The sequence below is a fragment of the Empidonax traillii genome, unplaced genomic scaffold, assembly GCF_003031625.1.
Source record: "Empidonax traillii isolate 1590-97213 ecotype Southwest subspecies unplaced genomic scaffold, ASM303162v1 scaffold135:size1941959, whole genome shotgun sequence".
NCBI lineage: Eukaryota > Metazoa > Chordata > Aves > Passeriformes > Tyrannidae > Empidonax > Empidonax traillii.
Window position 1 is genome coordinate 1,322,245 of NW_020955328.1, and position 25,505 is coordinate 1,347,749.

Genomic DNA, 25,505 nt, shown 5'->3' on the forward strand with positions numbered 1-25,505 from the left:
GGATGGTTCCATGGACTGCAGCAGCCTGTTCAGTCCGTGCAGCTCCCAACACACTCCTGCTGGCAGGCGCAGGCTGTTCCCAGCTGAGCCCCGAGGCTTTTCCCTTCCCTCTGCCTGGCTCTGCTGGAAGCCAAAACTGCCACCAGCTCCCTGGGTGCTTTGCTGGGAGGGGACCCACGGCCAGCAGTGTCAGGAACCAGCAGTTGGGCTCCCGTGGGGCTCTGGGGCCAGACTCGGGTTTTGCAGTGGGTGCTGGTGGCTGGCAGGATTTTTTGTGGGTTTTGAGATGCTCAGGTGACCTGAGTGCGCTGAAAAAGTCTGAATCTGGGCTGGAAATGTTGGGTTTAAAGCTCTCGGCCTTTGCCAGGGCTGATGTCCATGTGTCAGCCAAGAGAAGCAGGAACTGGGATACCAAACTGAAAGTTTTTTGGGAGACTGAGTGGTCGTGAATAGAGACTTCAGCCCTGCCTTCCCCTGCAGGGTCCCAGAACCCTCCACACCGTGCTGTGGGTGTGGTGCTGCCTCTTGTCCTGTGCCTGCTCTGATTTAAATGAGTTTGTTGTTCTTTGGGACTGGGTGCATTCACAGCATTAGGGAAAGCGGGTTTTGTTCAGATCCTAGAGCTCAGCTTAGATCTCTTCCTCTGCCCATTCCCAAACCTGTTCCCTGCTCCCACCCCTGACTGCTGCCAAGGGTCAGTGGGGGTTTAGTGTCCTCTGCAACCCCTGCTCCTGCAGTGTCCCTTTGCCAGCTGAGTGTCCTTCCATGCCCTGCACAGCTGAGTGGCAGTGAGCCTGTCCCCAGAGCTGTCCCACAGCAGTGGCCATGACCCCCCTTGGAAACCTCCGGCTTGGGGGTGCTCTGCTGGACCCTCACAGCCTGTGCCCACTCTGTGCCAGGGCTTGGGCAGAGTGGGGGGCACGGGGGGAGAAATCTCCCTGTGAGGGGTGGGGGGGAAATGTCTCAGCGTGGGCTCCTTCCAGCGCAGGGCACAGCGCCCGAGGGAGCTGAGCCCACCAGCCCCGGGGGTGTGGGCAGAGGAACGTGTCCCCTTCCTGGGGAGCGCCCGGCACCGGGACCCCCGACGGCAGCCGGGGCTGGGGAGCTCAGGGCCACCTTCGCGTCTGCCCCGTCCCGTCCCGTCCCGTCCCGCCCGGCGCTGCCCCCGCCGCTCCCCCGGGGCCTCCCGGTGGCGGCGAGGCAAAGTCCGCCCCGGCGGGCGCTAAGGGCCGGGCCGGGCCGGGCCGGGGCGGGGGCCGGGGCCGGAGGAGAGGCCTCGGCTGATTTGCATAGGGTATATTGCCTAATGGTGGCGGTCATGGCTTGGTAGAGGGCGGCCCGCGGCCCGCAGCAGCCGGGGCGGAGCGGGGAGGCGGGAGGCGAGCGGCGGGGCCGGGAGGATGGTGTCCCAGCTGAGCGCCCTGCAACGGGAGCTGCTGGGCGCCCTGCTCAGCTCCGGGGCCACCAAGGAGGGGCTGATCCGCGCCCTGGAGGACATGGTGCCCGCCGCCGGCTTCGGCGTCAAGCTGGAGAACTTGCCGCTGTCTCCCGGCGGGCCCCCCGACGGCCGGGCCGCCCTCCCGCCGCTGGCCAACGGGCACGGCAAGGGCAAGCTCTCGGGCGACGAGGGCTCCGAGGACGGCGACGACTTCGACACGCCGCCGATCCTCCGCGAGCTGCAGTCGCTCAACACGGAGGAGGCCGTGGAGCTGCGCTCGGAGGTGGACAGGATGATCAGGTACCGGCACCGGGCGCACCCGCGGCGCGCAGGGGTCCGTCCGCAGGCACTCGCTCCGACGGCCCCGGCCCCGAGCGTCCTGCGCTCGGGGGGTCGTTCGCGGTGTGTGGGTCCCTGCCCGGTGCTCCCCACCCGGTGGCGGGTCCCGGTGCTCCCCGCCCGCCCCGCCGTCAGTCCCGGCGCTCCCTGCTCGGTGTGTCCCACCCGGTGGCGGGTCCCGGTGCTCCCTGCCCGCCGGTGTTGGGGAGCCAGGAGGGGACCCCGCGGCCGAGGGGATCGGGCAGGGGAGGTCAGAGCCCGGTCCCCCCGGTCCCCGTCGGGGGCTGTCCGCCCGCCCGTCTCGGTGGGGCCCGGATTGCCGCGGCGTGGGGGCTCGGACCGGCCGCCGGCTGCGTCCCTCCGCGCCGGCAGCTCAAACATAAACCTCACCACGTGGAGCCCGGGGCGTTATTAATTTATTTCTATAAATCATCAACTGAAAGATACACAAAGGGCCGCGATCGGGGCGATCGGGGCGGCGGGTTATTCATTGTCGGGGTTGTAAAGCGGCCCGGGAGGGGGGAAGGAGGAGGGAACCCCCGACGGCGGCGGGCAGGACTCCGCGCCGAGCCAAGCCGGGCCGGGCCGAGCGGGGCAGCCCCGGGCTCGGGCGGCACCGACCCCTCTCCGGACCCCCAGGGCAGCGGCAGCCGCCGCTTCTCCCACGGACGCGGGGCGACCGTGGCTCACCCGGCGGTGGCCCGGGGAGGTGTGAGCGGGTGGGAGTCCCACGGGACATCCCTGTATGAGCCCCTCGGGATCCGTCCGTGTGTCCTCCTGCCTTGCACTGCAGTTCGAGTGCCTGTCGCGATGCCCAGCGCACCCGGCCCCGGTGTGTGCCCCTGCCCTCTGCCAGCCCGCAGAGCTTGGGGTCAGCCCCGGTTTATCCTCTCTGACACTCCGGGGCTTCACCAGCAGGGCAGACGGTGCCTTTGGGGACGGGGCAGCACCACCTGTACCTGCCCAGGGGCTCGGCTGGGACCCTCGCGGTGCCAAAGGGGCTCCATGTGAGGGAGAATCCACCGCAGGCCTTTCCTGGTGTGTTCCCACCCGTCCTGTGTAGCACCGTGCCCTGCACCCCTGGGTGCTCCCACCTGTCCCCAGTCCCCCCTTGCTGGCTCTGTCCCTCCCGGGGGTGCCCGGGTGGCCGTGGAGGGCCCGAGCAGGCAGATCCCCGGGGTCGCTGCTCTCCCCCAGGTGTTTCTGTGCAAAGTTTGCCTTTGGTGCAAACAAGAGCGGGCACATGTCCCTGAGGAGCCTTTGCAAAGAGCTCGTGTTTGCTCTAAGAGAGGCCTTTGTACTTGGAGAGGGAGCGGGTAGGGGAGTTGGGAGACACTGATTGCAGCCACTCTCTGGGGCTGAACCCCCTCTTCTCCCGCTCTCCCGGTGTCCCAGCCCCAGGGCTGGCTCTCTCTCAGGCTATTCCCACATCCCTGGGGGTGCTCAGCCCTGCAGCTCTCTGGGACCATGGTCAGGGCTTTGGTGTCCCCCCCAGCACGGAGGGTGCTGTGGTCCCACTCAGTTCACCCTGGCAGGCAGCACACAGAGCCCACTCTGGGGTGAGACACCCCACGGCTCCCTCCCTGCCCCGTCCCACCTGCCAGGGCTCGCCCAGACCCCACTCAGGCAAATAACATATCCCAGGAGCACCCAGATCCCATCCACGGGCTGGGGACTGTGGGGAAACCACCCCTCCTGGGGACCCAGCAAAGCCACCCCCAAAGGTGTGTGGAGCGGCGGGCGCAGCCGATTCCTGGTGCGCGGGGAGATGCCGATCAGGGAGATGGTTTCTGTCGGGAGCCGTGTTTATAATCCATCTCTATAAATTCTTGGCATATTTCTCCAAGGATGTGGAGTGTATTTACCTGGTTTCCAGGCTGAAAAAGGGGTGAGTGGGTCTGGGAATCCCTGGGGAGAGGGATTTGCTTCCTGCCTGTGCATGAGGCTGGGCAGGGAAACGACTCTTTCTTGGGCAGTACTGGTAGCCAGGCTTGATTGGAGATAATTTTGTGCAAGAAAAACCCACCTTTCCATGATTTTGTTGGAGAAGGATCGTGGAGTCTGGGCTATAAACTGGTTTGTCAGTATTAGAAAGCACTCCTGGGTTGGGTCAGGATTTTGGATTTTTTTTGCATGTAAAGTGCTGGTGAAGATTGGACGATTAATGTTTGTTTTATTTCATTTTGGTGACAGAATAAAAGAAAAAGAGTTGGTGTTGACTCAAAAGGTTTTCCTCTCTGGTTTTTTAGGTTAACCAAAAAAGAAAGAAAAAAAAAAGAGGCCAAACAAACACTCAAACTTTCATTTTGGGTCAAGTCCAAACATTTTGTTTAACATGAAACAAAATGTTTGGGTTTGGTTTCAGGTTGTTTAACCCTTTTGAATACGGTCAAGTTGATTTGTAAAGGAAAAATCGCTGCTCGGAAATTAAGGGCTGAATAATTGTTTTGAAAGTGTAAGTGTGAAACACGCTGGAAATGTCAAGGTGAAGCCTTTCTTAAAATAATGAAATTGTGGGACTTTTACCCTAATTCTCACTTTTTTTTTTTTTTCAGCCAAAATGCCCCCAAATTTTATTTGAGTTCCGAAATCCCACCCGTAACCCCTGAGTCGCTCATTTGACATTTTCCAAGCGTGCTCTGCTGCACCGGCTCAGGGTTTCACTCTGGGAAAACGCCTCCCTGGGCTCCACTGTGAACCAAACTGCTCTTAGAAATGATAATGACCTCTGTTTCATTAACTTATTATTAATCAGTAATTAGTGGGATCAGTTAGGTGACATGAACTGCTTGTGACAAAGGTCCGTGCGAGCCCCTCGACTTGGGCACGGCGGACGGCGGCTTTGCCCGGCGTCACTGGAAAGGACACTTTCTCCACATCCTTCTCCTCATTTCCCACCTTCTCCTGGGTACCATCACCACGTAGAGGACCCCCATATGCAGCAGGGCTCCTGTCCCAGGAGGATGCAGGGTTGGGCACAGGCTCAGCGTCTCCAGGAAGGCTCCGTGCCTCCTTCCCGGGGTGTGACACAGCCCCGGCTGGCTCTGCTCCGGTACTTTTGCTGTGGATCCAACCAGCTTTGTTTTCACGCTGCATTCAGGACAAAAAGTAAGAAATCTACTTGTTGGTGGTTTTCTTTTTTTGCACTTGACAAGCTGAAGGATCCAAAATAAGTAATGAATTGGGAAAGCAGTGGGACGGTCGTTCCAAGCGCGGCATTGGGGTGTCGCATTATTTGAGTGCACGACTGTGACCAGGTTCGGGCTCACACCGATTTTTCAGCATTAAAATGCTTCCTGTTGGGCCAGAATAAACCTGGGGGTCTTGGATACAGCACAGATGCGTTGACCTGTTCCTCTGCCATTGCGTGGGGCTTTGGACAGAGCTAAAGACCGAGGGCAGCACCTGGATTTTGGGCTGTAATTGTATTTGTTCCCTGAATCGGTGTCAGCTACCCCAAGGACACCAAAGTAATGTGATTTAGTGAAGAGTAATTTACATCTGGATCCTACAGGAGCCAAGTTAAGGTGTTTAATAATATTCAGGAATGACTTCAAGTTATTGGGGTGTTTGGTTTTGGTTTTGCATTCGGGGACCCGCTGGGGTTTGTGTGCCTGCTTTGACCTTGGCTCCTCAGCCTTTCAAACATGGCCGGTCCGTGCGCCGCGCTGCCGTGGGAGCGACGAAATTGGGTCTTTTAAGGGAATATTGGGATTTTTCGATCATTGTCCCAGTGGGAATGAAAGGGAGAAACTACAGGTGGGATCCAGTGGCCATACAGGGGTCCCTGCCCGCCGGTGGCAGTCCCAGGGGCACGGGGCACAGTGCGGGTACCACACCGGTGAACAGGAGCAGGAAAAACAACCCCAGCACCTCCAGGTGAGGGGTTTCTCTTTTTTCAGAGAGACACCAGGATAGGTTTCCCGTGTCCCTACGTGTGTGTATCCCACTGTGTGTGCGTGTCCTCAAAGGGAGAAGTCGTGGTGAATGTAATGGCAGCACCTCATGGACAGGTTGTGTTCTTGGAGGATATGGAGGTGCTTTACTGCAGCAAGGAGACCTTGATGTGTCCCATCAGAACACTGGGGTCCTCTTTGCTTCTCCCTCCCCGGGTGAACAGCCTGGCTGGCATCCCTGGGGTGGCCGTGACCTCCATGAGCCCCCACCCCACCAGCCCTGGGGCGGGACGGGGCTGTTTGTGGGGTTGGGGAAAAACATACGCTCAAGGGATCTTGTGTCCTTCTGAGACACTTCTAATAATAATAATAGTAATAATAATAATAGTAATAATAATAATAATAATAATAATAATAATAATAATAATAATAATAACAATAGGTTTCCATCATGGGAAGAAGCAAATAGCGGGTGCTTTCCCCCTCTCCAGCAGAGATTAACCCTTGGTTTCCCTCCCCGCAGCGAGGACCCGTGGCGGGCGGCCAAGATGATCAAGGGGTACATGCAGCAGCACAACATCCCGCAGCGGGAGGTGGTGGATGTCACCGGCCTCAACCAGTCCCACCTCTCCCAGCACCTCAACAAGGGCACCCCCATGAAGACTCAGAAGAGAGCCGCCCTGTACACGTGGTACGTCCGCAAGCAGCGGGAGATCCTCCGGCGTAAGTACCCGTCGGGGCTGGCGGGAGGGTGAGGGCTCCCTGTGTCCCGGTCCTGCCCGTAGGTCCCAGCCCGTGTGGCATCCCCCCAAAAAACAGCTTGACAAGGAAAATGAGTTTAAGGTGCAATGAATTTCGGGGGTTCCATCCGCACAGCTGAGTTTCTGGGTATTTATATTTGCTAGAGCCGGGAGAGCAATTAATGGCGACTCACAATTAAGTGCCTTTCCCACCTCTGCCCCCTTTTCCTTGCTCTTTCTCAGACTGCTCATTTTCTGCAGCTAAGTGCAAAAAATGTAAAAAGACAGGAAAGAAAAAAGCACCCTAAATTGCTCCTGTCTGTAGCAGGTTTTGGGGCAGCCTGTGCTGTTTAAAATGCAGATGATTTTGACAAAGCACACAGACTATTCCTCTGTGCTCCTCTCCTGCCCTGGGGTCTGTCCCATACCACTTAAAACAGCCCCATTTTGGAGCAGTTTGGGGCACTGAGAACCCTTGGAGAGGGCTTCACCTCCCTCCTCCATAAGGATGCAAGATCCAGCAGATGGCAAGTGCAGGAAGGTGCTTAGCACCGAATACCATTGCTCTGAAAACACACCTTGAGACATCAGAGCCAACATGGCCTGCTCCAGCCTTGCCCTGCATTTCCCCCCCATCGCAGGGGGAAAAGCCATTATAAAAAGTGGGAGAATTCTCCTGCAAAACTGGGAATAATAAAACCCTCCCATTAATCTCCCTTTACTGCCGTGGTGACAAGCGCCGGGGCTGAGGCGGCCGCCAAAGGTCACCTCTGGTGCCGCCCGCCCCGGGCACGGGGCCGGGGCCCGCTGGGCTGGGATGGGAGGGGAGCTGGAGCTCTGGGTGAGCAGAGAGGGGCACCCTCTCAAGGGGCTTTGCAGTCGTCCTGCCCAGCTCCTCGCTTGCAAAAATCCTCCCGAAACCAAGTGTGGGTCGACAGGGCCCCTGCCCATGAATATGCATGGCCGTACACATGCCCTGCACATGCCTCCCCATTAAACAGGGATGGCAATGGGCTGGCCCCTTCCCGGGGTGGGTGGCAGGGAGCACCTGACTCGCTCCAAAACCTGCCGTGGGCTCGGGGTGCCGCGGGAGGGGACACGGGGGGGCCCCCTCCGCGCGGGACGGTGACTCCGAGCGGCAGCTACAGGCCAGCTCACCTCTGCTCCTTTCTCTTTCAGAGTTCAACCAGGCAGTCCAGGGTTGTGGAAATATGACAGACAAAGGCAGTCAGGATCAGCTGCTGTTTCTCTTTCCAGAGTTCAATCAGCAGAACCAGGGGGCTGCCCAGCTCGACGACGCCTGCTCCGAAACCCCCAGCAAGAAGATGCGCCGCAATCGGTTCAAGTGGGGGCCAGCCTCCCAGCAAATCTTGTACCAAGCCTACGAGCGCCAAAAGAACCCCAGCAAGGAGGAGCGGGAGACTCTGGTGGAGGAGTGCAACAGGTACCAGCTGCCCCACGGCACCTCCTCACCTGCCCACAGCCTTCCTTCCAAAAACTGAGCGTGACGCCGGGCTCCTGGGTCACCACCCCGGCCGCTGGCCCGTGGCACAGCTTTGCTGAGCTGTCTGGCCCCTTCTTGCCTTGTTTTCCCCGTCTGGGTGATGTTTGGGGCTGAGTGAGCTCCCTGCTGGGGCAGGGATGTGATGGGGATGCCGCAGGGATGCAATAGGGGTACTGCAAGGATGATGCAGGGATGTGACAGGGATGCAGTGGGGATGACTGCAGGGATGCCCCAGGGATGCTGTAGCATTCCAGCGATGTCAGAGGGAGCGGGGATGGCATTTAGAGCATGGATGCAGTTGGAAAGAGCAGCGAGGCTTGTAGGAAGGTCTCAAACAGCCCCAGATTTGCCTGTCCTCCCAAGGCTCCTGCTTCCCCCCAGCAGCACCCTTGTTCCAACGTGTCCCCTTGCATGTGCAGGGCCGAGTGTCTGCAGCGAGGAGTGTCCCCCTCCAAGGCTCACGGGCTGGGCTCCAACCTGGTGACGGAGGTCCGTGTCTACAACTGGTTTGCCAACCGGCGGAAGGAGGAGGCTTTCCGCCAGAAGCTGGCCATGGACGCCTACAGCTCGGGCCAGCCCCCCCACAGCATGAACCTGCTGCTGTCCCACGGCTCCCCCCACCACAACCAGCCCAGCGCTTCCCCTCCCAGCAAAATGCCAGGTAAGCCCTCGCTGAGGGTGCTCGGGCGGTGGTGACAGAGCTGGCTCTTGTTTTGGGTGGGGACAGAGGTGCTGTGCATGGGTAACCCTGAGGAGGGGGAGGATGGTGACCCTGGTCCCTGCTGCAGCCTCGATGAGGGGTGGTGATGGGAGAGGAGCTCATGCTGTCACTGCAGTGTTATGGCCAGGCAAGGCACGTGGGGAGGGCTGGAGTTCCGTCGGGCTCAGGATAAATCAGTGTTTGCTTGTTTGATTTAAGTTGTCAGAGTCCCCGTGTGGGCTCGGCTGGGCAGGAGGAGCTGCTCTGTGCCCGGTGTACCAATGCTGATGCCACGGGGAGCACTGGTTTTGGGGGTGCACAGGCAGTGCTGCAAAGCCCATAGGAAGATGTGGCAGCGCGTCCTGGCCCAGGCTGGATGCACAGTTGTGTCCCATCCCTGTGCCAGAGCACAGGGAAGTGGTTAAAGGAGCTGCTGGGGGGTGCAGGGCTCACCCCAAGCTCCATCTCTCCACACCACGGTCCAGCCCCGCTGAACACAGCGAGGAACCGTCTGCAGAGGAGCTGAAAACTGCGGGGGGATTTAAACAGGAGATAACGACACGGTGAGGGTGCTGCTCGCCCAGGGAGGCTCATCAGGGCAGGAGGCATTGTTGGGAGAACAATGCCCATTGTCCCTTACCTGCCCTCCGCAGCCAGCCGCCAGCCCCCGGCGGGCGGGACAGGGGGCTCAGGGCTGGGGGGTCAGCTCGGGGACGTGTCCCAACCACCCCGCGTCCCCCTCGGACACAGCACCGGCGCTGGCACAGCCCGGCCGGGGAGGCTGGAACCAGCCACCCCCTGGCAGTGACCCTGCCTGGCTTGTTACACACACCCAGCTCGTTACAAAGGCAAATCAAAAGGAACCCGTGTGGCGGAGAGTCCCCGCGGGAAGGGCAAGGTGGCTGCGGAGAGGAGGAGCGGAGAGGAGGAGCGGGGCTGGGGACGCTGCCAGTGCGCGGTTGGGCATCAGTCCTGGGGCACTGCAGGCGAGGGCAGCCCCCCGAGCGGTACCCGGGGATGTGGCAGCCCCGGGTGGGTGGGCAGCCCCCCGAGCGGTACCCAGGGATGTGGCAGCCCCCTCCCCTGCTCCCAGCCGCAGCAGGGACAGGCAGCATCCCGTGCCTGACATCTGTAACCCGCTCCCGGGTACCAATCTCCCCGCAGGGCCGGCCAGCGGTGACCAAAATGTGACCCTGCCCCAGGAATGCCCCGCACAATGGCGGGGACAGGGAGGACGTTTGCCCTCCTGTCAGCGGCTGATTGCTTACAAGGTGCCCTACAAGCACATTGTCAGCAGAATCAGCTGTTTTCGGTGTCGCGGCGGGCTGTACAATGCCCCACCAGCATGCAGCCCCGCATTGTCACGGCGTTGTCCCCCGTGCATGCTTAATTGACAATTAAGCCGGGGCTTTGAACGAACCCCGTTGCCTTTGATGTGCCCCCGGGCTGCCAGCGCACATGGGGCACCCCCCGAGAGCCTTTGTTTTCTTCTATTAGGGGACAGCAATTACTGTAACCGCGGGCATTTATCTCGGGGCTGGAGGGCCGTTAAGCCCCAACCTTTATTTTCCCGTCGGAGTGGTGCCAGCAGGGGCCGGTCCCGGCTATAGGGCCGATGACAGCCCATTCGGAGGGGCTTTTGAGCAGGGCAGGAGTGATGGCCGCGGGGAAAGGCCCCTCCGGAGGGTCAGGAGGGCTTGGCTGCGGGAATTGGTTGGTGGTCAGTGCTCACATCCATCGGCTTTGCTGGGCAGGAGGAGATGGGCATGGCGAGAGCCACTGTGGGGATTTAGGGGATTTTGGGGAGACAGGCAGGGATGCAGCTCAGCCATAACCGCTTCATGACCTCTTGGACCAAGCCTTGCAGCTCCCGAAACACCGCTGGGTCCGTTACTGCTTAGACCTCCTCCAGGAGGTGTTTGGGGAGCTGCTCGTGGTGGGGCACAGGCAGCGCTGGCAGATCCATCCCCAGTGCCTGGCTGAGCCCATCCCAGCTGTCCATGCTGGGATTTGAACTGTCCTTGCCCCGCGTGCGGCGGCGTCTGGAGCCCTCAATGCCTTAACAGCTTAATGACGGTGCTGGGACCCTGCCCGTGCCCTGCCCCTGCCTGCCCCTTCCCCGGCAGGACACGGTGGGGCAGGGCCGTGGGGCAGCTGCAAACTGCTCCCCGTGCCTCTGGACAAAGAGGGGTCACCTCTCCTCAGGACTTTGTCAATGGGGTCTTGCAAAAGGGTGTAATGACAGCGGGGCAGGGAGGAGAGCTGTAAAAATCAAACATCCTCCGGCCTCTTCTTGGGGACCCATCTGTCAAGCCCCGAGCTGTAGTTTTTAACTACTTGGAGGTAAATACTTAAAGCCTCTCTATCTCAGAGGCTCCTCTCAGAGGCTGGACTTTTCCCTTACTCTGGGTTTTATCAGTGATCTTGGTTCCCTGTTTGATTTGAAGGTCACTCGGGGCTTTATCTTGGTGCCATGCTGTAGACTCTGGCTTATGCCATTTTTATCTTCAAGAGCCCCGAAGACAATCGGAGCATTGATGAGATTAGGTGACGCACCACCCGCCCGCAGCCGCCCCCCACTCCCACCCTGCATACAAAGGGCTGCCCTGGCCCTGTGGCCGGGGGGTCACAGTGTCACCTCCAGCCTGTCCTGGGGGGCTCCATACCCACAGAAATTTGGGGTGTCCATCCATCCTTCCATCCATCCATCCATCCATCCATCCATCCATCCATCCGTCTCCGCTCTGCAAATATCAGAGTAGCAGAGCAATATCAGAGCAATCATTTGTATATGTATGTGTATATATGTGGGTATGTTACTTACACAGGTATTTAGATGGAGATAACAAACATAAAAATATCTCAGAACCACCCCCCAAGCTTCTTCCGAAAAACAAAAGGGCAGTTTAAGTGCTTTAACCTTTCCTTAAAGAGGAGCCCATCAAACAACCCTTGGTCCAGGGGTACCCCTGCTTATACCTGGGTCCTTCCCGCTGTTCCCTGGGGTACGTGCTGGTTCTGGCTGAGGACCCGGTGCCAGGGGTTGTAATATTTTACTGTCGGGCGCATTGTGGGGCTCGGTGGGTACAGTGCACTGTTAGGAGCTTTTCCAGCTTTTATGGGGGTAATTAGAACTTTATGACAGCAGCGAAATGGGAGGGGTCCAGTCCCCATAAACAGGTTTATAATGGATATAAACTATGCACCTCCGTAACTGAGCAAGATTAACACTTTAGGGACAATTTGAGTGGCAGCCCAAAAATCAGAGCTGCCCTTGGTGCTGCCTGGACCTGGATTTGGGAGGGTGACAGTCCCATCAGTGACCCAGCTGTCTATGGTGTCAGTGGGTGGAGCATCACTGAGTCCAGCATGACCCCAAAGATTATATTTTGCCTTTCTCACCCACTTTCACACCCTGGTCCACGTTGCTGCATCCCTGTGGGTTGGGCAGAGCCAGAGCTGAATCCCCGATGCAGCTGGATCTTTGGTGACTGTTTGCAGTCTCTTTTGGGGTCAGACATTGCTGGTGATGTGGAGGATGTGGCAAAGCCCTGGGTAGAAATGCAGCCTGGAGCAGGGGGACGTGGCAGACGCTGCTGCCAGAGGTTGGGATGTGCCGTGGGATGGCAGCAGCAGGGAAAGACAGCTAAAAGTACAGCGAGTTTTTGTTTTAAAAAGTGCAATTTACTTACATCAACCTGACCTAAAGCAGAGCAGAACCAAGCTGCTTCACTGCTTGTCCCTGCCAAAGGCACGGGACCGGTGCGTTCCGAGAAAACGGCACAAGGCTGCGATGAAAACGATAAAGGTATTGATGGTTGCCCTAAACCCCCACATTGCCCTCCCAGGTCGGGTCAGGGGGATGGGTCTGGCACCCTGAAGAAGATGGGGATGGTGGGGCTGGCTGTGGAAAGCCGTGGGGGCACAGGACCCCCCCGCCCTGGGGGCTGTCACACTGCCCGTCCCTGTCCGTCGGGTTACGGCTCCGGGAGCCGGACCCTGCGGCTTGTCTGGAGCAGGGAAGGCAGTAAAACATTTCACGGGCTGTGCAGCTCAGGGGCCACACAATGGCCAGGTCCCATAAACAGACTGTTATATTATGGCTGTAGCTCCAGCAAAGAAAAAGGCCTTGAGGAGGGCAGGCTCCACGGCCAGACCCGTTCCTCGTGATCCCCATCCAGACTCCTCTCCTGAGCAGTTGTGGGGAGAGGCTGAGGGGGAATAAATCTCTTTGCACAAGGGCTGCTTCCAGCTGTGGAAGCTCAGGAGAGCAGCGGGAGAGCAGTGGTGTCGGGCTCTGATGGCTGGCTGAGCCCCGGCTCGCCCCAGGAGCAATCCTTCGGTCCTGGAGATATCCCTGTGCATTCACCCTGGCTGGGGGGGTGCTGTGGGGGGGTCCCAGAGGTTGTGCTGCAGGGGGAAGGCTGGATCCCAGGGCTCAGTGAGCCCTGCGATGGCAGAGGGTGCCCAGGAGGGTTTGCTGGGAAGCCTGTGGAGCTCGGAGGGAAGGTGGTACCATCATCAGGGAGCTGCGTGTGCCACAGCAGTGACAGCAGCAACAATGCCTGCTGCTGGCTTCCCAATGTTAATTATCCGATCTGCCCAACTCCAACCCAGCCCTGGGGGCATATAAATAATAGCACCCATCCCATTCTAGGGATGGGAAAACCCCAGGACAGGATAGTTGATGGCTTCCTAAAGGAAGCCTTGGCAGAAGGCTTTTCCCTGCCCAGCAAGTGGATTCTGGGCAGACCTGGGTGCTCACAGGCTTGGGGGACTCAGGATCCCCCCACCAGCACAGTCCCTGCCTCCACGAGAGCAGGGTCCTGATGGGGCTGGACGGTGTCACCACTGTCACCGACCCAGAGCCCAGCCTCGCACTCCTCAGGACACTTAAACCTCATCAGGGCTCAGAGTCTTCAGCGGTTTTATCTGGAGACCCAAAATCTCGGTCTCCAGACTATCTGGGAATCTCGGCGTTGGTTATTGTTCCTCAAACAATCAAAGTCTCCTCCTTGGGGTTGCAAGGAAAAGCTTGAAAATCAGTTTTTAATCTCTCCTGTGTTTTAAAACCAACTCCATGACTTCAGCTGTCTAGGCTCGAGAGTTCCAACATCCTCAGGTGGATAGGGCATGACTTGGGGTTTCAAATGGGCTTTTTTTTGTTCTTGCTGAACCCAAAAGAGCTCGAAGACAGCAGAAACCCCGATTTCCCTTCCGAGAGGAGGTGCCTGTGCTCCCGTCTATCTTCCAGATCACTCCCAGAAGAAAGGGCTTTATTTTATCTCCCCTGCCATTGTTTAAGCAGCGCTGCAGGATCCCGGCCCGGCGGCTGAAGCACCCTCTGCACGAGGCCGGGGCCGCGGGAAGAATGTGTGTGACAGTGCCCCGGTTGAGTAATGTTTACCCTGTGCACGGCAGGGACGTCCACTCGGGCCGGCAAATATCCACCTGCCAGAGGACATTCTTTTATTATCAGGGATAAAGGGGTTTGCTGGGAAATGATCAGGAACCAGACATGGTGGGGAGATTCCTATCTGTGGGACGTGTTTAAGCAGCTGATGGGGAATACTCGGAGGCGATTACGGAGCGGCTTTGCTGTGGTTTTGGTGGAGGGTGTGGGTGGCTGTCTGCGCTTGGGCAGATGTTTTTTGGAGCTGGTGGAAAGCTCCTGGGCTCCAGTTATTATTTCTTTCCTTTTCCTTGGTTCAGAGTTTAATTTTAGAGTAGCCCTTGGAGCATCTTTCACCAAGCCAGCCACCATCAGCTCTTCCCCTCAGGCTCCTGGGAGAAGGACATCCCAAAATCCCAGGAGGAAGATGCTTTCCTGGGGTGGTTTTGTAGCTGGGAGTGTGTCCATGGGCTGAACCTCCCCGGCTGATGGTCATTTTGTGGAGCTGTCCCCAACATCACTGTGCAGTGGCTGGGGGTCACAGGTGGATGATGCTCATGGTGGTCTCGGTTGGGAAGGTGGCTTTGCCGTAGTTTTCTTTCCCAGGAGAGCTGGGGGCTGTCTGTCCCTCATGCACCGCTTCGATCCCAGGGCAGTGAACCCGGCTGGGAGCTCAGTGCTGGACTCCTCCTAATAAATGGCTTTTCACCGTAGTCGTCAAGGCAGCCCCGTAAAAGACGCTTTTGTTTCCCATGGGTTTTCCTCAGTTAATTATTTGTGATCTGTGGATGCCTTTCCATGACACATGCCTGATCATATGGTTATCAGTGCAGGGTGCTTTAGCCAAATTAAATATATTTATATAGAAGACCTGTGCTCGAGCCAGATTTCCCTCCTGGGCAGGGGTGGGCTGGGGTCTGATCTGGGGGTTGGTGTGTGTCTGGTCCTTCTGCCTTCCTGTGGTGACCTGTTAATCATCCACTTGTGGGGAGGGTGTCAGGAGGGAATTAGATGCAGAAGGGTCTGAGGAAACAGTGGGAGCCACCACTCTGTGAGCTGGGCAGGGGAGGGCTGTGGGGGGCTGGGAGAGCCTCACAGAGGGACGAGCTGGAGGATGCAGAGTCACTTCCCACACCTCAGGGTCCCCAGGCCAGTGCCCGAGAGCCATGGGGACATCACAGGGATGCATGATGGGTGCAAACCATGCACATGAAAGCACAAAGGTGCAGATGGGTGTTGGGCTGCCGGCCCAGGCTGGGCTCTCTTTTCCCCCTGTGGCATCAGGGCCTGTGGGCAGCATGGGGTTGCAGCCCTGGTGGGAGCTCAGCATCCTCCCCTCGCTGTAATTTCGGGAGATGGGGCCTGGGCGAAGCTGGGAAGCAGCACTGGGGGAAGGGGCACGTTTCTCGGTGCTGTCCCTCCCGGTTTCACTCAAGGGTGTCCCTGAGGAGCTGGCACGTCTGCACCCTTGTGCCACGCACGCTGTGGGAGGGTGGAGGGTCCCCTTGCAGGGAGCTCTCAGAGGGGTGGGCGCAGCTGGGGCTCCCCTGGGTGCCCGTGGGTGATGCCGATGCCGTGTCTTGCAGGGGTGCGGTACAGCCAGGCGAGCGGCGAGGCGGCGTCCTCGGGGGCCATCAGCCACCACGGCAGCGGTGCCATGGTCACCACCAGCCAGGCGGTCCTGCAGCAGGTCTCCCCGGCCGGCCTGGACCCGGGCCACGGTTTGCTCTCGCCCGACGGCAAAATGGTGAGTACACCTGGCCCATTGTGGCGGCGGCGCTGATAAGATAAGAGGGCCCAGCGGGCAAAGCAAACACGCTTTCCCCGGGTTTCACACGCGGCCCACGCCGAACAATGGGGCATTGTGGGGGCCGCGGGTGCCGGGCTGGCCCTCAAAGGTGGTGCTGGGCCCGCGGCCCCCGGGACACGGCGCGTTTTCCTTGTGCTCCCAGCATGGCCCGCGGCTCCGGGACAGCCCCGCGTGGGGCTCATCGATCGCGCGCCCCGCGGATTGAACGCCCTGGGTGGATCGCTGTTTGCTTTCCCCCGCCACTGACGTGGTATTGATAAAATGCTCATTCATTACTCTTTCCCTCAGCCCTCCCGAGTTTGGGATTTGGCTGGGGAAGCGCTTTCCTTGCAAGCGGGGATGTTTTTGTCCCAGGGCATCGCTCAGGGAGGGGATCAGAGCCACTGGGGCTGGCTCCAGCCCTGCAGCTCCCGCCTCTCCCCATCCCCTTCCCCATGTCCTCGGGGCTCTGTTGCAGGGGCTTTGCTGGGCAGAGCTACAAACAGCAGCATGGCAGGAGTGGAGATGGGACATCCATGTCCCTCTGGTGCTGGACACCTCCCCATCCAGCACTGCAGGGCCGTGGCAGGGCTGGGCTGGGTTTCCAACGCCCAAGCACTTTGGGTGCCCCTTCCTCTGGGTGCACGGTTGGTGCAAAGCCCTTTGGAGGAGTGGGTGAAGGAGCAGGGCAAGGAGGGGTACAGGGCTGGGGTCAGGAGGGGATGGGATGTGATAGGAGAGCACAGCCCATCCAGGCTGGCAGAGGTTTGTGTGCAGCTGCTGCTTTTCTGGGAGGAGTTGTTTTTTCCTGCTGAAATCGAAAGTCAAACATGGCACTGGGTGACGGGGCCAAGCCGGCTCTCTCCCAGTTTTCACTTCCATTTTCAGGGGGTTGGCCCTTCTGGGCCATCACATCGCTCTCCTGGCACAGCTGGGTGGCCGTGGAAGGGCTCATTGTCCCCTCCCTCAGCAATGGCACTGGTTCAGCATGCCTTTCCTTCTGGCTGGTGAGGGTCTCTGTGCAGCCCCCTGGGCTCTGACACTGATCCTGCAAAGCCAAGTGTCCCCCACCAAGCCAGGAGGACATTTCAGAGTGAAACCACAGCCCTCCCAGCCCACTCCCTCTGCCCCAGAGCGCCCATATCACCCCAGGGGTGTGTTGAGCCTCATAACCCTCAGCCTTGAAGCCATAAAATGAGTCAGGGATGAAGGTGGTGGCGGCAGCAGCACCACGTGGCCAAGGTGGGGGTCCCTGAGGACGGGGCAATGCCAAGCTCAGTGGCAGAGGCTGCCAGCACCCACCTGCCAGCTCCTGGGATGGGGGGGGAGGGACCCCTGGGAGGGGCTGGGCAGCACGGGAGAAGGAAAGGGAGCAGATTAAACTGGGAAAAGCCACTTGGTAAAGAGTAGCAGGAGCTGGAGTGGGGCAGGCACAGCCCTGCTGAGTTATCCCCACGGCACAGACACTGCCCAGCCCGTCGGGGACCGGCAGGACCGCGGCACAGCACAGCCCTGCCAGCTTATCTCCGATCTTTAGGCAGGGCTAGCTAGTGCTTGCAAGTGATTTAATAGAAATATGCTGTAGGCTGTGGTTTCTAGTAGGTAAACATGTGCCTTTAATGCCCCACATGAAACAAGGAGCTGCCAAGGAAGTTGCTGCATCTTTCAGGAAAGAGCTCTGAGGAAACAGCTTACTAAGGCTCCAGAAATCCTTGGTGGCTCACTCTTTCATGCTCCAGTGTTTCCCTTAGCTGTGGTAGTGCCAGAGGGTTTTCCCCTCAGGGTCCAGTGTCTGGAGGGTCTTTTCCAGTCATGCACAGTCCAGGTGCAGTGCCCTGGGGACAAACACCCCGTGAAAGGAGCCCAGGCTGCAGGCGAGCAGCGTGTGCTTGCCTTGAGCTGTTTGACTTGTGCAGCTGAGTGTGGTGTAACCTGGCCTTGAAGAGACTTTGAAAGTGGAAAATACCGGATCAGGAAATATGAGTCACTCCCGGGCTTTGGAATTTATTGATGGATTTGTTTCAGTTGCTATCTCCGACTCACATGTGGAAAACAAACAAGGTGCTCGGAACTGGTGTCCAGAAATGTCACCTGAAGGGCCACAGGGGTGGCTCTGAGTCGGGATCGAGGTCTTTCAGTGTGAGAGGGCTAATGAGAGGGATTAGGAGAAGGGGCAGCAATTAAAGAATTAAGGCACTGAGCCCCCACTGGTCCCAGGGACCAGCTCCAGCCCTTGTAGTGCACACCAAGTGCCTTTGTGTCTGATCCTAAACCCTGGCCCAGAATCCTGGGCACTGGCTGTGGCAGAGCTCACCCACCCCCTCTCACCAGCATCCTGCCATATTGGTGACTGAGATCACCACCATGAGGCCCCTTTTTATCTGCTTTTTGTCTCTTTTCTCACCCCCCCGAGTTTCTATGTCCCACTTTCCCCTACAAGTGTGACAGTTAGAAGTTAATGAGTGTTGAGAGTCCTCAGTTGTCCCCAAGGGCCAGAGCTTGGGGAACAAAATGGCAAAGGCTCAGTTTGTGCCACGTCCTGGTGCTGTGCTCTGGTGGAGCTGCAAGCCAGTGCCAGCACAGTCCTGCCCTGCTGCTGCTTTGCTATTTATGAGCACAAAGTTGAGGTGCCTCAGCAGGGTCTGCACCCCAGGGATGTGGGGGCTGTGCCTGCTCCCCTCTGGGAGGGGGCTTTGCTGATCCCCCTGGTGTCCCTGCTGGAGTGGAGGGGGGAGCACCCCCTTGGCTGTGCTCTGACCGTGCCTGTCCTGCCTTGCTCTCTGGCAGATCTCCGTTTCGGGGGGTGGGCTGCCCCCGGTGAGCACCCTGACCAACATCCACAGCCTGTCCCACCACAACCCGCAGCAGTCCCAGAACCTCATCATGACGCCGCTCTCGGGAGTCATGGCCATCGCCCAGAGTAAGTGCTCCCCTGGCTCACCCCAGCCCCTCTCCCGCCGTGGCGAGGGGGACACTGCCCCTCCTGCCCCCACTGACACCCCGCTGTGCTCTCTCCCCCCCTCCCAGGCCTGAACACCTCGCAGGCGCAGAGCGTGCCCGTCATCAACAGCGTTGCCGGCAGCTTGGCCGCCCTGCAGCCCGTGCAGTTCTCGCAGCAGCTCCACAGCCCCCACCAGCAGCCGCTGATGCAGCAGTCCCCCAGCCACATGGCACAGCAGCCCTTCATGGCCACCGTCACCCAGCTGCAGAACTCACACAGTAAGGATTGGGGGGAGCTGCAAAGGGCCCTGAAAATCAACTCAGATGTGGAAAGAGCTTGTGCTCTCCTCCTGCCCTGCCCTGCCCAAGCTGGTACCCTTGGCTGCTGCCCCTCTCCCGTGGGTACCAGCCCATGAGACGCTCAGTAGTGCAGGGTGGTCATTCCCAACCTCACCCCGTCCTTCTGCTGTGCCATCCATCTGATCCAGCCACAGCTCTTCAGTCCCCACTCTTTCCCTGCTTGGGTGAGCTGCTACCCGAGAATGAAGTGGTTTGGAAGCAACTGGTGGGCTCCTCCCCTGACTTGTTGTATCTCACCCATGTCTCCATGATGCCTGGAGCAGGTCCCTGGCTCTGCTGTGCTGTGCAGTGCAGGGCTCAGCTGCTCTGCCCCGCTGGGAGGGCTGTGGGTGGCTGTTCCCTGACTTGTCTCCCTCCTCTCTGCAGTGTATGCACACAAACAGGAGCCTCCCCAGTATTCCCACACCTCCCGCTTCCCCTCGGCGATGGTGGTGACAGATACCAGCAGCATCAGCACACTCACCAATATGTCTTCCAGTAAGCAGGTAAGGGCCCCACAGAGGTGGCTGAGGTGGGGCAGGGTGGGTGTGGGAAGATGGAATGGGGCTTCTCCCCCTCTGGTATGGGGGTGGAGGCGGAAGTAGCGGAGACCCCGTCCTGCTGCCTGTGCTGCTGCATGGGCATCTGAGGATGAGCCCTTGGTGCTGAGAACCCCAGCCCAGACAGGCTCCAAGAAACCTGCTTGCGAGTGCCATGGTGGGGATTTGGAGTTTAGTGCCTGGTGGTACCAGCCAGGCTGTGCTCGTCCCTGGGAGCTGGAGCATCCTGCTGGGATACAGACTGGGCTGAGAAAGTCGGACCAAGCATGTTGTGCTGCCTGTGTCCAGGGGGATTGACCCTGGCTGGAGTCAAGTGGAGGAGTTGTTCTGAGGTGCCCTGACCCCCCAGCCCATAAACCTTCATCATCTGCCCGGTGCAGGTGTAAGGCCAGACTTATCCTGGTTCAAATCAGGTGTGTGAGGCTTTCCTCAGACAATGGTCCCTTTCTGAGAGCCAGCTCTGGGGACTGTGGGAAATATGTGGCCCTTATTGATCGCTAGATAAATAAGAGGGAGCCTTGAACTTGCATTCAGATAAACTTTCTTACCGAGGTTTGACAGGGGACAGGAAAAAAATGTCTGCAATGAGCACAGAGTAAATACAGTGTGGGGCTGCTGGGAGACCCCCCTGTGGGACTGCTGGGAGACCCCCCATGGGATCCCTGTGAGACCCGCTGTGGGTGCCCGGCGGGGACAAAGGAAGGGGCTGGGGCTGCAAAGGGGAGACATTGGGAGAGGGGCCGCCCAGAGGGGTGTGAGGGGCTTGGGAAGGGATGATAAACCCCCTCCCCCCGGGGGTCCCATGCGTTGCAGGTCCCGGGGTGAGCCGGTCAGGCACGGCCGCCCCTCGGAGCACCATTTCCTCCGCGCGGCGTTATCGGCCCATCTGCTGCGCGCTCAGCCCGAACTGCCCCTGATTAATCGAGCTCTCCTGCCTTTGATGCCGGGCTGGAGAGCCCTGGGCACACAGGAAATGTCCCTGGCAGGGAGATGGTGCCCGGCCATCCCCCTGCCTGCCTGGACTCCGTGCTCCCCCTGCCTGGACACTGCTCTGCCCGGGGATGGGGGTCCCGCGGGTTTGCCCCTCCTGTGCACTTTAACTAAAGTGGGAGGAGGTCTCGTGGCTCAGGAGGGGGGACAAGGGGCCAGGACCCTTCATCTGCTGTGGCAAAGGGACACCCACCTCCCCTTTATCCCCCCTGTACTTGATAAACAAGCACAGGCCAGTCCTGCAAGTGCCAGGGCAGGATCTGGCCCTTGTCCCCCCCCAGTGAAGCCTTCCAGCCCTCAGGGTCTCTTTTGCTACCAACCATTTGATGTCCAAGCTAAAGCTGGAAAAATTTATCCTTGACCATTGATTTCTTTCTCAGTGGTCATTGGTTTCATTAGCAAGGGGTGAATGAAAGCGCAACGGAGACAGCTGAGGGGGGCCTAAACTCTGCTCAGCCCCCAGAATGGCTCAAATACCTGAATGTTTTTGGTGATTTGGGTTTCTGTCACTGACTTGAGGATACTGGGGGTGTCCCCTGGCTCCTTCCACGCTTTGCCACTGCTGGGCTCAAGGATTCCTGACATGACAGGCTCACAGGGGTTCACAGCCCACGTGAGACCCCAAATCTGGGGGTCCCTGAGCACCCCCCTCTTTGCTAGAGCAGAGGCATTCTCCCAAAAAGCAAAACCTCCCTCATTCCCAGCAGCAGGTCTGTACCCACAGCTCCTACCAGACCCCAAAACGCTCTCCGCGGTGGAGGTGGCTGCTCCCAGTCCTGCCAGGGGACAGAGGCTGGAGGGAGGTCCCTGGTCACCCCCCAGCTCTCCCCTCACGTGCTGTGGATCTCTTATCAGATGTTGTTGTTTAGACCTGGAAGGGGCAAATACCTCCCTGTTCCTTTGACAACGCTTGAGGCCGAGCCACCACGTTTATTACGTTGGCAAACACCTGATACCGCAGCCCGTCCCTAATGACATGTCAGGGAGGCTCCTGGCGTCTCCTTATCTCCACCTCACGGTGTTTGCTGTGCGCTCCAGCCCACAAGGTCACCCGGCCTGCAGCCCCCCACCCACTGCCGGCTGGGGGGACCCCGGCTGGGGGACCCCAAGGGGTGGGGAAGGGGCCGCTGCGGTGGGATGGATGGGGTGTTGGGTGCTCAGCTCCTTCCCTGGAGGTGGGAGTACAATGCTGGGGGACATCAATGAGGCCCCGGCCCCACTCCCAGCCCAGCCAAGCTCAGCCTCACGCCTGGCTGCTCTTGGCACAATCTCCGCAACAGCCTGGCCACAAACAAGCCCCTTTTTATTATTTTTGGGAGGGGGTGGCGATAGCTGGCTCGGGAAGCGTTCTCCAACTGCCTCCCCCTCGGGGGTGCTGGGGAGGGCTTGGGGCCGAGCTTGTGGGGCACCACCGAGGTCCCAGGAGGTGCAGGAGGCGATGCCTCCAAATGGTTTGTGTTGCCCCCACAACTCCCCTCCTCAGTGCCGCCTCCTCCTCCTCCTCCCTCCCTGCCTCTGGTCACCGTGCTGCTCTCTCTCTCCCTCCGCAGTGTCCCCTGCAAGCCTGGTGATGCTCCACACCTCGCTGCCTTTGCACATAGCAACGGGATCTTATTTTCCACAACATCCCGGCAGAGAGCCGCGCTCCGAGCCCCGGGAGCCGCCAGGCAGAGCACAGCCCAGCGCCGCAGCGAGGAGCCCGACAGCCCCAGCCGGGAGCAGCCCAGACCCGGCCTCTCCTTCCCTCCACGCAGTGTTTCCAAGACGAGTCTTGGGGATTTTTTCATTCTTAAGTATTCGCCCTCCGAGAGGCCGCTGGCTCTCCCGAGGGGCCAGGCACGAGCTGTGCTGGGAACAGGCAGAAGGGGAAGATGGATCATATGGAAGTTGTCCTCCTCCACCTGACGGACTGAGAGGGACTGGGGTCTGTTACTTGGCGTTTGGAGGGAGGAATTGCATGTGCTGTTGAACTGAGCCAATTGAACTGTAAATAGAGGTACAGTCTGCTCCATCATCCCCCCTCCCCACTCCTATACATAGAGATTTATATAAAAAAGAAGTAAATTTTGTCCAATGGATGTAAACTACTGTAATTAAGTGCAATTCCCTGTCTGTATATATTGGTCCAGATTCTCTTCTCTTTCTCCTGGATTTTTTTGGGTTTTTTTTTTTTTGGTAAAGGTCAGAGCTGAGGATGGGTTTGGTTTTGTATTTCTCTTTTTCCTTGAAATGAGTTAATTCAAATGCTGGGCCTAGGCAAGGACACTGGTCAGGCAGCACCGGGCTGTGCTCTGTGGGAGGGCAGGCAGAGACGTGTCCCCTGCACGGTGACATCCCACGTGAAGGAAGGGCACAGGGCAAGCTGAGCAGAGCCCTGGCAGGACCTGGATGATCCATGTGGGGAAAACTGCCACTACGACTTTGCTGCTTTTGAGGACTCTCAGATGGACCCTGGTGGGGTGGGGAAGGACTCAGCAGCCTGGTGAACTCATCCAGCCTGTTGGGAAGCGTTCAGCGTTGGCAGTTTCCAGAGAGCCTGTAGCATTTGGTGCCACAGAGGTGAATGAGGCTGCAAGGAATTCTGGTGGAATCTTTCTCAGGTGGGGTTCAGAGAGACTGTCTCCCTTTTCTCGTCCCTCGAGGTGCAGAAGGGTTTTGGTGCCCAGCTCCTGCCCCAGTAAATGGCCAGTACAGGTGGCTTCTTTCCACCTTTAGCAGTTGATGATGAGCCTTGTTGGCTCCACCCTTATCAATACACACGGTGCTCTCGTCCTCCAGCAGTCCCCTCCGAGGTGCTGGTTGGATGGGATTTGGGCTGTGGTGTGAACACTCCACTGCCTGCCCTGTCTCACCCCGCAGCAGCTCCTGGATGAAAAGCTCCACTGCAAGATCTCCAGCTTGTGAATGATCCCACATCCCAGGTGCCTTCAGGCACCTGCTGAGCACAGACACCAGAGCCCTGAAGGATTCTGGGGGCCCAAGTCCTACCTCCCAAAGCCATGGAAGCTGTCAAAGGTGTCATCTCCCCGCTGTGAGACACAGGCTCCTCCATACCTGTTCCCCTCTGTGAATGGATCTAATGCTTCCCAGCTGTGCTGCTTCTCCATGAACTTCACAGCGTGTGCCAACTGCTGAGAGGGATCTAGAGAGATGGAGAGCAGCAGAAGTGCCCGTGGACTGATGGCCACTGCCAAAAAGAAAAACTCTGGATGCTTTCTTTGGGCTGAGAAAGGCTCTTTGGCTCTGTTTGTCCAGTGTCCAGTGCAGTGGGACCCCCTCACCCTCACTGGGACTGAGAGGAGTTGCCCTGTGATGAATAAGAAGTCATCAGGAATTGGAGACCAATATTCAGAATGACATTTAATTTAATGTATACCATAATTAAACACCATTTCTTCCGAATCCTTGCTGCTGTGTGGTCTGTAGACTGCACAGTCATCATCTGCAGTGGTTTGGCAGAGGTTGGCCTGGCAGGGACACAGGCTGGTGGCAGTGACGTGTCCCCCTGATGTCCCTTGCAGTGCTGATCTCTATTTCTACCTGCCTGAATGTGGGGAATCAAGTGTTTCCTGTGAATCCTCAGGGATCAGCCAAAAATAGCAGGAGGCTCTGGGAGGTGGGGAGACCCCTGTCCCCACCCTCCTAACGATGCCCTAATGACGCTGCCCTTGGAGCAGCACAGTTTATTCCTCGCTCTCTGCTGGCTTTAGCAGCAGTGTGTTAAGCAAAGCAATTAGGAGCTGAGTGCCAAAGCCCAGCCCCACCCGTTTTGGATGCTGAGCTGTTGGCCAGTAAAGCAGAGAGGGAGGCAGGAGAGTGTGCTCTGGTGGCTGAAAAGCTTTTGAAGATGTTCGATTGTGAAGAGCTGGCAGAGCTGAGTGACTCAGGGCACAGCAGTGGCAAAGGATGGAACCCTGCTGAAGATACAGTGCAGGGCAGGTGAGGGTTTAAAAATGCCTTCAAAACCGGCTGGTTTTGGTTTGGCACCCATTTTTTTCATAAGTTAAGCGTGGGCTGCTGTGGGAAAGGTTCTTGGGCAGAAATCTGGCACTCACCCTTACAGCTGGGGCAGGACACCCTGATAAAAACATTCCCACCCTGCTTGGAGAAGCCCTGAGTGGGGTGTTTGCTCCTGCAGGTGCCCTGGCTGCCTCATTAGGTTGTTGGAAAATACAGTGTCATGTCAAATGAGGCTCCTGGAAGGTGTTTTTTCCTCCTCCTGTTATTGGGCACGTTGTGTTTGTGCGTGATGAAGTTGTTATGGAGCAAAGAAGCCAGCAGAGCCGTGACAAAGTTCATTTATGGCCAATACAGTTTTACAGGGCCGAGGGATGGTTTTACAGTTCAAAGCTGCTTATGAGGGAATTCCTTGCACGTGAGGATCCACGGGCTGCCACGAGGCTTTAGCAGTGTGTCTTCATGGGAACTGCAGGTTCCTCCAGGCAGGGCACAGGGACAGTGCTGCATGTCATTTGAGGTGCAGGAGTGAGTGCAAAGGAAAGATCCCCCAAATCCCAGCGCTGTCGGGGCCAGGGGGTAGCAGTGAGGGGCAGGGCTGTAGTGGATCTCTGCACAGGCTGTGGGTCAGGGGAAGGGCATGGGGAAGCTCTGAGAGGTGTGAAGGTGGATGTGGGAGGGCTGGGCAGGAGCGTGACCTCTCCTTTGCCTCCAGAGCAGCGCACAGCCCGTGACACCCGCCTGGATGGGTAAATCCCAACTGCCTCCTGCTTGTGCTGCAGCACCCTCAGTGCTGCCAGCGAAGTCACTGGGTCAAAACCAGCTGAGCCACCCTCTCCACGTGTTCCAGAGCCACAACAGGGCTTTATCAAACCATAGCCCTACACAGGGGCTCCTTGGCCCTTGTCACCTCCGTCACCG

General features: G+C 58.5%; 1 protein-coding gene across 2 annotated transcripts; it reads left to right on the plus strand.

The window, feature by feature from the left end:
* The first annotated feature begins 1,392 nt into the window (after nt 1–1,392).
* On the plus strand, nt 1,393–24,029 carry HNF1B (HNF1 homeobox B). 2 transcript variants are annotated; one of them, XM_027883825.1, is made up of 9 exons: nt 1,393–1,738; nt 6,197–6,396; nt 7,593–7,857; nt 8,337–8,578; nt 15,596–15,756; nt 18,586–18,718; nt 18,826–19,017; nt 19,465–19,583; nt 22,178–24,029. In XM_027883825.1, the coding sequence occupies exons 1-9, from the start codon at nt 1,401–1,403 to the stop codon at nt 22,196–22,198; spliced, it is 1,671 nt and encodes a 556-aa protein (XP_027739626.1). In that variant the 5' UTR covers nt 1,393–1,400; the 3' UTR covers nt 22,199–24,029. The 2 variants fall into 2 exon arrangements, with proteins under 2 accessions (XP_027739626.1, XP_027739627.1); XM_027883826.1 differs by having other exon boundaries at nt 7,671–7,857.
* The last annotated feature ends 1,476 nt before the right edge of the window (nt 24,030–25,505 follow it).

Coding starts and splice junctions, on each gene's coding strand:
- HNF1B (XM_027883825.1), top strand. CDS start 1,401: ATGGTGTCCCAGCTGAGCGCCCTGCAACGGGAGCTGCTGGGCGCCCTG. Junction 6,397..7,592: donor GCAGCGGGAGATCCTCCGGC/GTAAGTACCCGT, acceptor TTTCTCTTTCAG/AGTTCAACCAGGCAGTCCAG. Junction 7,858..8,336: donor CTGGTGGAGGAGTGCAACAG/GTACCAGCTGCC, acceptor TTGCATGTGCAG/GGCCGAGTGTCTGCAGCGAG.